We start from the raw sequence: 9588 nt of genomic DNA, 5'->3' as shown, positions 1-9588 counted from the left end.
CTGGCAAAAAAAAAAAATCCCTGGAACCTAACCCCCCTATTTACATTAATTCTTATGGGGAAATTGCATTCACTTAACATTGTTTCGCTTAAAGTCTCATTTTTCAGGAATATAACTACAACGTTAAGTGAGGAGTTACTGTAATAGGATTTAAATACTTGTAGATACTTGGAGAAGAAAAGAAGAAAAAAATTATTAAATTAGATCTTTTTTATTTTTACAGGCCGAAACAAGAACATGAACCTGAGTGGCCGGCCTTACCGACATATTGGTGTGCTTGGAACATCCAAACTGTACATGATACGGAATCAAATATTTACTTTTACCCCTCAGGTGAGCATGTTAAACCAATAGGAAAACTTCCATGGACCTAATGTCTAGTGATTCTCTTTGTGACTCCATTCTAGGTCCAGCAGGACTGATAAAGCAGCTGTACTTTGCTTTGCTCTTTTATAGAAGTTGGATGGCAGCCAAATAGTAATGCCGATACAGCACTTTCTGTCTCTAAGCAGAGCCCAGCTCCTATAGGCTTATGATCCAGTGAGGAGCACACTAGATCAATAGTACAAAATCACTGCCCTCACCACAATTCTGGCTGCTAAAAAAAAAAAAAAAAAAGTGAGAGAGAAAGAAATAGTTTATCTGAAGAGCTGATCACTTAATAAATCTTTCTACTAATTACTTCAGTTGAAAGTGTAGTTCCAGTTTATCATGTCAAGAATTATAAACCTCCAGGAGCATGGAATCTGATCTGTGCATTATATCCTCACCATGGCCAGCAGTGCTACAGAAAGGAAATCTATTCTTTCTGTTTTCTCTTAAAAGTCCTTCTGAATATATGTTTGCAAGAAAAATTCTGTATTTTAGAAGAAATGGTCCTTTTTGTCCATTTAATAAAATATTCCACACTTTTAAGTACAGCCTTATTATAGGTTGCTATAATTCATCCCTGGAAAATTGTGCTTGCCCCAGAGCTCATAATGAGAGTCCTGAGAGGATATAAAATTTGGATCTGCATCCATCCACGATCTGCAAAAATGGTCTGTGGATAATCGCATCCGCAGATATAAAGCAGATAACTGTGGATTTGCAGTGCTCTACTCATAATTTCTTTTTCATGGACAAATTTCTTTCATTATCACCAGTCTGTATGGTAAAGGATAGGAAAGTAGATTTTATACTTGGGCTAGTAAATTTTCATTATAGTACCATGCAAGGCCAGGTTAATTAGAGCTGTTTCCTTTTCAGCCTAGCAATGTCTGTAGGACTTTTATAAATGACTTAAGGAATGAAAATGAAAAAAGAAAATTGAAAGAATACAAGCACTGGTAAAGACTTAACGTATATGTCTTCTGCTCTCCAGTTTACTGATCAGCACCACTTCTACCTGGCTCTAGACAATCGGATGATTGTGGAGATGCTCAAAACAGAGCTGGCTTACCTCACCTCTTGCTGGAGGATGACTGGAAGACCAACCCTCACTTTTCCCATCACCCACACCATGCTCAGTAAATTTGATTTCGTCTCTGAGACTATCCCAGGCATAGATGATTATTGTGGAGGAGTAGGAGGGTGAATTTGAGAACAGGAAGATTGCATGTCTATCATTATTTTCTCTGAATTTTAAATGTTAAAAACACAGGTTTGACTTCTTCAGGCTTGTGCCATATTTGAATGGCGACATGATGATTTATAAGGAATTATAAGGGTTTTTTACCCCTCCTCTCTATCGTTGCGTCTCCCCACTGTACCTGTCCTGTTTCTGTCTAAGGAACACTTAATAGAAATTCTATTTGAAACTTATCAATGCTTTTGAATAAATTAGAGTGGTGTGCTGCCTTCATGTGGCCTCTGTCTTTAACCTATGCCTAGTTTTCAAGAGGACAGCTTGTCAGTCTACTTGCTGGCCATATTTACCCTTTAATAAAATGTTCCTAAACACTAAAACTAGTCCCCACATAAGCCACACACAGCTGTGTAAACACAATTGGGATCCTAATCAGTGACTCAATATCCATTTTAATATCAAAACTGTTTTAGTTACTTACAAGAAAACTGATCATGTTAAAATGGTCAAGTGATTTAAAATATTAAATAGGCATTTATTCCCAAACTAAATAAAACTTTCATGTTTCTTTCTAGTTGATGATGGCTCTGACATTGATCCAGCAGTGCTTGCAACCATAAGAAAATTAGAGGATGGGTATTTTGGAGGGGCAAGGTAATGTCACTGTCCAAAAGCAATTATTCTACTGTTTCTTTGAAGTAAGTCCCATTTAACCCACCCCCCCCATTTTGAAGATCTGAGTGGTTGATAGGCCTTGTGCTAGCCCTTTCCATAGGGGTGAATTTCAATCTGAATTGTTACATGGGAATTAGTCACTATTTGGATCTACAAATAACAGCAATGTAAAGTTCTTAGCAGAACTCAGGCCTACAGATGTAACATCCATCATTTTTATTAACAGATTGTTCTTTTGAGAAGGCTTGAAATTAAATCTTAATTAAGCATCAATATTGGATGTTGGGGATTTGTGGGTTTTCAGAAACATGGTATAAAAACAATGATCTTCATTAAAATACTTCTCACATTTTTGAAATTAAAGGTTCATTATATAGGTGTATGTATGAATATGTGTGTATGCTTCCCCCCACCCCCTTCCCATTAGGTTATACATAAAAATGTTATATGATGCTTATTTGTTTACTATTTCCACACTAGTTTTCTACTAAACTTCCAACTATTGGCATCTCTCTGAGCCTTAAATCAGCTTTACATCCTACCTGCGTCTTTTAATTTTTGTCAGAGGAGGCTGAACCCATGGTGTCGGTGGTGCTGAATCCTTTTCCATTAAACAAGTAGCATTCTATGGGAATTAGTTCCTCCTCCAAAAAGATAAAATTCTCTCTCTTCCTATATGTAGGTACAGCTCCTTGCACAACGGGGCTGTGACCTTGATTTGGGCCTCTAGGAACTAGTATAATACAAATAAATAATAATAACTACAACAGCATCCACCAGATCTGTGATTATTTACTGGGCACATTTATTGTTTTATTTCTTTCCTGGTACCAATTATTGCCTAATTACCAAATGTGGATGCGACAGTGGACCTGGGTGGATTTTGAAGGGGTTTCCAGTGTTGTCCAATGAAGCAAAATCCAATATAAAGATGTTAATTCTTTCTTACATGCTTTCATGTTTGCAGGGTAAAGCTAGGCAAACTGTCAGATTTTCTTACCACCTCGTTCTATACACATCTGAGCTTCCTAGATCCAGACTGTGACGGAAAGCTATTTGATGATTCTAATGATGGCTGTGATAGTCCTGAAAGTGGATATGAATTAGAAGGCTATCCAGACGATTTCTGTGACAAAGGTAACAATCTTTAACTTGGAAGTATTGTGTGTCCTGTTATAATTAACTCCTAAGTTTACTATAATACCTAATTTTTAGAGGAGAGAAAAAAGATCTTTATTTTCACTGTTGACTTTATGTGCATTTGACAGTTGATGGTCAGTTGCTGTGTATCTCTGGCACTAGTACAGTGACAATACTCATGTATTTCTTTGGGAGGAAAGTTCATGTGCAAGTTCTTCCCCAGCCCTCATAAGAGGGTGTTTACCAGTAATAGCAGCAGCAAAACTGACAGCGAAGTTAGGTGTGTGCATGAACATGTGTGGTAGCGTTGCTCTATGGCCCAGCCAAAAGACCCTTCTAAACATCAGCTGGAGAACCACCTCCCCTGCGTTTGTTTTGTTTTGTTTTGTTTTTGCTTTTAAGGAAAAAATTCAGGAAATACTACTTAAAAGGAGAAACCTATTAGAAACACAGGATTTTTTTTTCCAAGTTCAATTTAAAAAAAAATCCAGTTGAAAATGTCCCTTCACTATGTAGTCTCTGGTCTTTTTTGCCTTTCTGTTATTTTTCAGTGGAAAAAAGATAATTGTGCCTCTAAAAGGAAGCACATGTAAATATTTCCAATCACTTGTTTGAATAAGCCTTTTCTATCTGTCTCTCTCTTCAGAAAGCCAAGATGAGCTGGACCAGTATATAAATGATATGCTGCAAAGCACAGCACTTAAGTGCTACCTGCCTCCAACTTCAAAGAATGCTAATCAACCTCATGTGTTCAGTGCTGTTCACTCCATGCGAGAGATACTGTTAATAATGGCCAAGGCAAAGGGTTTGGATGTTCCATGTATGTTTTCTCTGATTTTTAATTCTTACTGGATGATAAATATGATAAATGTAAATAACAGAATTTGATGATTGATGATACAAGTATATTGCAGTTGCTAGAAAGTAACAAAGTAGTGTGTTACTCTGTTTTCAGTATGATTGCTTCATTATTCCCACAAGTATCAGGGGGTAGCCGTGTTAGTCTGTATCCACAAAAACAACAAGGAGTCCGGTGGCACCTTAAAGACTAACATGTATTTGGACATAAGCTTTCGTGGGTAAAAACCTCACTTCTTCAGATGCATGGATAGATATTACCAGATGCAGGTATAAATATACTGACACATGACGAGAAGGGAGTTACCTCACAAGTGGAGAACCAGTGTTGACAGGGCCAATTCGATCAGGATGGATGTAGTCCACTCCCAATAAGAGATGAGGAGGTGTCAATTCCAGGAGAGGCAAAGCTGTTTTTGTAATGAGCCAGCCACTCCCAGGCCCTATTCAAGCCCAAATTAATGGTGTTAAATTTGCAAATGAATTTTAGTTCTGCTGTTTCTCTTTGAAGTCTGTTTCTGAAGTTTTTTTGTTCAAGTATAGCTACTTTTAAGTCTGTTATAGAATGTCCAGGAAGATTGAAGTGTTCTCCTACTGGCTTTTGTATGTTACCATTCCTGATGTCCGATTTGTGTCCATTTATTCTTTTACGTAGGGACTGTCTGGTTTGGCCAATGTACGTGGCAGAGAGGCTTTGCTGGCATATGATGGCATATATATAACATTAGTAGACGTGCAGGTGAATGAGCCTCTGATGGTGTCGCTAGAGTAGATATGGGGACAGAGTAAGCAACAAGGTTTGCTACAGGGATTGGTTCCTGGGTTAGTGTTTCTGTGGTGTGGTGTGTAGTTACTGGTGAGTATTTGCTTCAGGTTGGGGGGCTGTCTGTAAGCGAGGACTGGCCTGCCTCCCAAGGTCTGGGAGAGTGAGGGATCATTTTCCAGGATAGGTTGTAGATTGTTGAAAATGTGCTGGAGAGGTTTTAGCTGGAGGCTGTACGTGATGGCCAGTGGTGTTCTGTTATTTTCCTTGTTGGGCCTGTCCCGTAGTAGGTGATTTCTGGGTACCCATCTTCCTCTGTCAATCTGTTTCCTCGCTTCCCCAGGTGGGTATTGTAGTTTTAAGAATGCTTGATAAAGATCTTATAGGTGTTTGTCTCTGTCTGCAGGATTGGAGCAAATGTGGTTGTATCTTAGGGCTTGGCTGTAGACAATGGATTGTGTGATGTATCCTGGATGGAAGCTGGAGGCATGTAGGTCAGTAGGTTCCCGGTATAGGGTGGTGTTTATGTGACCATCACTTATTTGCACTGTAGTGTCCAGGAAGTGGATCTCTTGTGTGGACTGGTCCAGGCTGAGGTTGATGGTGGGATGAAAATTGTTGAAATCATGGTGGAATTCCTCAAGGGCTTCTTTTCCATGGGCCCAGATGATGAAGATGTCATCAATGTAGCGCAAGTAGAGTAGGGGCATTAAGGGCAAGAGCTGAGGAAGCATTGTTCGAAGTCAGCCATAAAAATGTTGGCATGCTGTGGGGCCATGTGGATACCCATAGCAGTGCCACTGACTTACTCCCACAGTCCTATGTAATTTCATGGTAACTGCAATTAACATGCCACAGAACTTAAACATTTAATCTAAATGACAATATGAAATCTGTTGCAACTAGACCAATTTATTTTGTATTCATATTTGCAGGTGCTATTTTTGAGTGGAACCTCCAATTACAAAAAACATATAAAGACATGGGAAGTGGGATACCACAATGTGATTGGATGTATTGTGGTTTTTTACGTTTGTGATATTTTAAAATGGACTGAACACTTTTGTTTTTAGTAAGGACATTGGGAAATGAAACATCTTTAACACTAGAAATTGCCAGTTGATGTACATAAACTCCAGAATTACAAGAATAAATAGAAAAAAGGACTGGATTATAAACAATAATGGATAGATTGAAGGGCTATTAGATAATTTACCAGCTAAACCCATCTGTAAATAGACGTGTAACATATATGGAAATCCAGTGTCCGTTGAAATGAATGGAAAGACTCCACTGGATCTTGGATCAGGCCCTATATAAATAATATATATTAATATTGTACAAACCTGTTATCCTTATCCCCCATCCTTCACAAATAGCCTGTCCTGGGGCTATAATAAAAACAATGTGAAATTAACCAGGTGTTTGCCCAATCACTTTGCTTCTGTTATCCCACTCTCTTTGTTTTCTCCTGTCTTTTGTCATTTTAGGTCCCAATCAAGGAAAGCACATCCTTAACTTTAAGCATACGAGTTGTGCTTCTTGCCTTAAGGTTTATCAGACACTTAAGTGTTGTGCTAGATTGCATCATTAGACTGTAAGATCTTTGGCACATAGACTGTCTTTTACTTGGTGTTGGTAAAGAATCTAGCACAATGGGGCACCAACTTTGCTTCAGCCTTTGGGCTCTACCATATGATAAATCACATTGGATCAGTCTCTATTTAAGGAGATAAGATAAAAACCTGAGAGTGGAGCTTGGTGTATAAGTTACGTGTACCATGTCCCAGACAGCATGGCTCTTGCATGCTGATTGCTCGAGGTGTTTCTAACATTTTTACTCAGTATTATTCTTTTACCCAATGTTGCGTTTCCTTTGCATGTTATTTTAGATTGTTTTGCTTTTCAGGTATTTCTATGTCTCTGCCAACTAAAGTTTTGAACACTCACCGGAAATCTCTGAATCTCGTTGATTCTCCACATCCTCTTGAAGTGAAGGTGAGCTAGTGGAATGGTTATATAGCAAGTCCTGGAAGATTGTATTTGGAATGAATTTTTATGGCTATTAATATGGCTATTAAAGGGGTTTTTGTTTGGAAATTATAGTTAATTGTATGTTATTGAATGAAATACTTCCTTTAACATTAGCAAAACACAGTAAAATAACTTGTACTTATCTTTTAGAGGCAAATCCTGCCCCACCCTCTTCATAGCCATATAGGGATGATGGGCCGCGAGACCAGAGCAATGGAGGGACAGCATATTGGGAACTTAGTGTGATCTGCACTCCCCATCTACCACTGAGCTGTTCTCCAAGGAGTTCAATTCACAGCAGTGTGTGAGGAGGGGGATTTGTGAAAGGACAGTGCATGGCTGGTGGCTATGTGGTTTTACCAGCCAAACCCCACCATGATGGAGATATAGCTCCAACAGAGGCTACTGCAGTCATAAGAGTGCACTGTCAGCTGCAAAATGTTTCATATCCCGAAAGGATGGGATTTCACCACTGGCAGGATTTCTCTATTCAAAGGCCACTATTAGCTTATGCACATGAGAAAAGGATATGGTCCTGAGTGCATTAGTCATGCAATGCCCGACAGTTTATTAAACAGAATCACTTTCATCTAACCATAATTTTCCTTCAACTAATTTGCTGCCAATTCATTGTATACATTGTTTAGAAAATTCCTAATGGCAATATCTTCACTTGCAAAGCACCATTTAGAAGTACAGGTGAAGAAACCAACAGAACTTGTTGGGAAATCTGCTTTTACTTGATTTCAACTAAATTTGTTAGTTTAAAAAATTATTAAATCAGTGCCCATGCACATCTGGGTTATAACAAATGACAGGAGAAAGATGAGAATAGTTTGTTTCCTGCTGTTACAAAATGTCTAGTTTCTTTGGCCAAAAATCTTTCTCGCATTATAATATCTCTGCTGACTCAGTGGACCAAAAGTATTTGTGACAATAGAGGGAATGTTCCATACTAGCTGCTATATTTTCTGGGATTAATCACCATCTCCACTGTAGCTTGATGCAAACTGCATGGTGTATCTAAATTTCAATTAAGGAATTGCATTACTTTGCATTATTATGTCTTCTCCAGTGAGTAGCCAGAGCTAATGAGTTAGTGTCCATCTACTTATTCTTTCATACTTCTGTTGGTGTTTTTTTTGGTTTTGTTTTTTTTTAAATCTCTTCTGTCTTTGATGATCAGGATCCTGAAGCTGTTTTGCACTTGCCCAAAGATGATCATGGTGAATTGGATTGTGAGAAGTTAGTTGAACAGCTGAAGGAGTGCCCAACTCTACATGATCAAGCAGATATATTATATGTCTTGTATATAATAAAGTAAGTTATCAAGGGTTTTCTGAATTGTCTCTTCAGCTTGTCTGGCAGTTCCATCACAGGTTCCCCAAACAAAAGTGTAGATACTGTAAACATTTGTCTACTTTAATAATTTGTTTTTATAGGTATATTTACAAGTACCTTAAGTACACTTAATGCATATAGGTACAGATTTTAGGTGAGACAGGTAAGAACACAAGGACTTTGATGAGGAATTGTTTAGCATAAAATATGCACTGGCACTTGAGGCCTGGAACAAAGTTCACTGGAATCAAATACGTAAGTCTTCTATATTCACAAAATACAGTACATGATACAATATTATTGTGCCCCAATAAGTTCACAAGAAGTTGGAGTAGAATTTTTATACACAGGTAGGTAGGCATGTGGACATTTGGTGCAGAATTGTTTCGCTGCGTTATTTTTCAGTGTATATATATAAGAGTATTGCTTGTCTGGATAGAGTACAAATGTAGTTTTTAAGGAATTTTTGTTTGTTTCTTGCATATTAAAGTGACCCATTGGCTAAAATCCAACAATCCTCAAAACACTCTTGGGAATGTTTAATTGGAGCTGCTAAACATAGTAAAATAGTCCAGTGAATAAACAGGGTTGATGAGAACAGAACACAAATTTAACCCAACAGCAGCCTTGTAAGAGTGTATTTGCTAACACATACTAATTCATTTATTTATTTTTTTTATGTTGAAGAAACACTACAGGACATTGGCAGAGAGTTAGCTTAAGGGTGTGGGACACTCACCCACTGCTGGGTTTTCTTAATAACACACATGGTCTTTCGTTTGCTTCTGTGTTTAGCTTCTCACAGCAGGGCCTTTATAGGCTCTGGGATCTTTCTGAGCATATGTGTAGCAGCTTCATTTTTCTCCCTTGCCCTTTATATCAACCCACCACATTTTCACTGTGTTGGGCCAATGTCACAGCAACATCAACTTTCCAAAGGCAAGCCCCCTTTGATGCACTGCTTCCCATCAAAATTAGGTGGGGCGGCACTGTGGTAATATTATGAAGCATAGTCAACAGGGAGCCAAGTTCTTCACCATCATGACACCCTTGGAAGGAGTTAAGAACACAGGAGATGAACAAACAGTTTATCTGAACCTCTTCTTCATGCCCCTTCCAGAAGTTTAGAAATATGAAAGATGTAGTTTCCCAAGAATAATGTCACTATCATTTCATTTGTATAATCTCCAGGAGTTTTCTCCAGAGTGTT

General features: G+C 38.3%; 1 protein-coding gene across 5 annotated transcripts in view; it reads left to right on the top strand.

Moving 5' to 3' along the window:
• PHKA2 (phosphorylase kinase regulatory subunit alpha 2) overlaps window positions 1-9588 on the top strand; it is a 71507-nt gene that overhangs the window by 32857 nt on the left and 29062 nt on the right. For all 5 annotated transcript variants that reach the window (XM_084627004.1, XM_084627007.1, XM_084627003.1 and 2 more), the window contains exons 16-22: window positions 224-333; window positions 1364-1508; window positions 2143-2221; window positions 3210-3379; window positions 4029-4202; window positions 6913-7001; window positions 8224-8357. In XM_084627004.1, the coding sequence (XP_084483130.1) occupies window positions 224-333; window positions 1364-1508; window positions 2143-2221; window positions 3210-3379; window positions 4029-4202; window positions 6913-7001; window positions 8224-8357 (901 nt within the window). The remainder of the gene's footprint in view (window positions 1-223; window positions 334-1363; window positions 1509-2142; window positions 2222-3209; window positions 3380-4028; window positions 4203-6912; window positions 7002-8223; window positions 8358-9588) is intronic.

This window comes from Lepidochelys olivacea, assembly GCF_965140295.1.
Source record: "Lepidochelys olivacea isolate rLepOli2 genome assembly, chromosome: 1".
Taxonomy (NCBI): domain Eukaryota; kingdom Metazoa; phylum Chordata; order Testudines; family Cheloniidae; genus Lepidochelys; species Lepidochelys olivacea.
The sequence above is the reverse complement of the archived record's forward strand: the minus strand, read 5'-3'. Positions and strand labels throughout refer to the sequence as shown.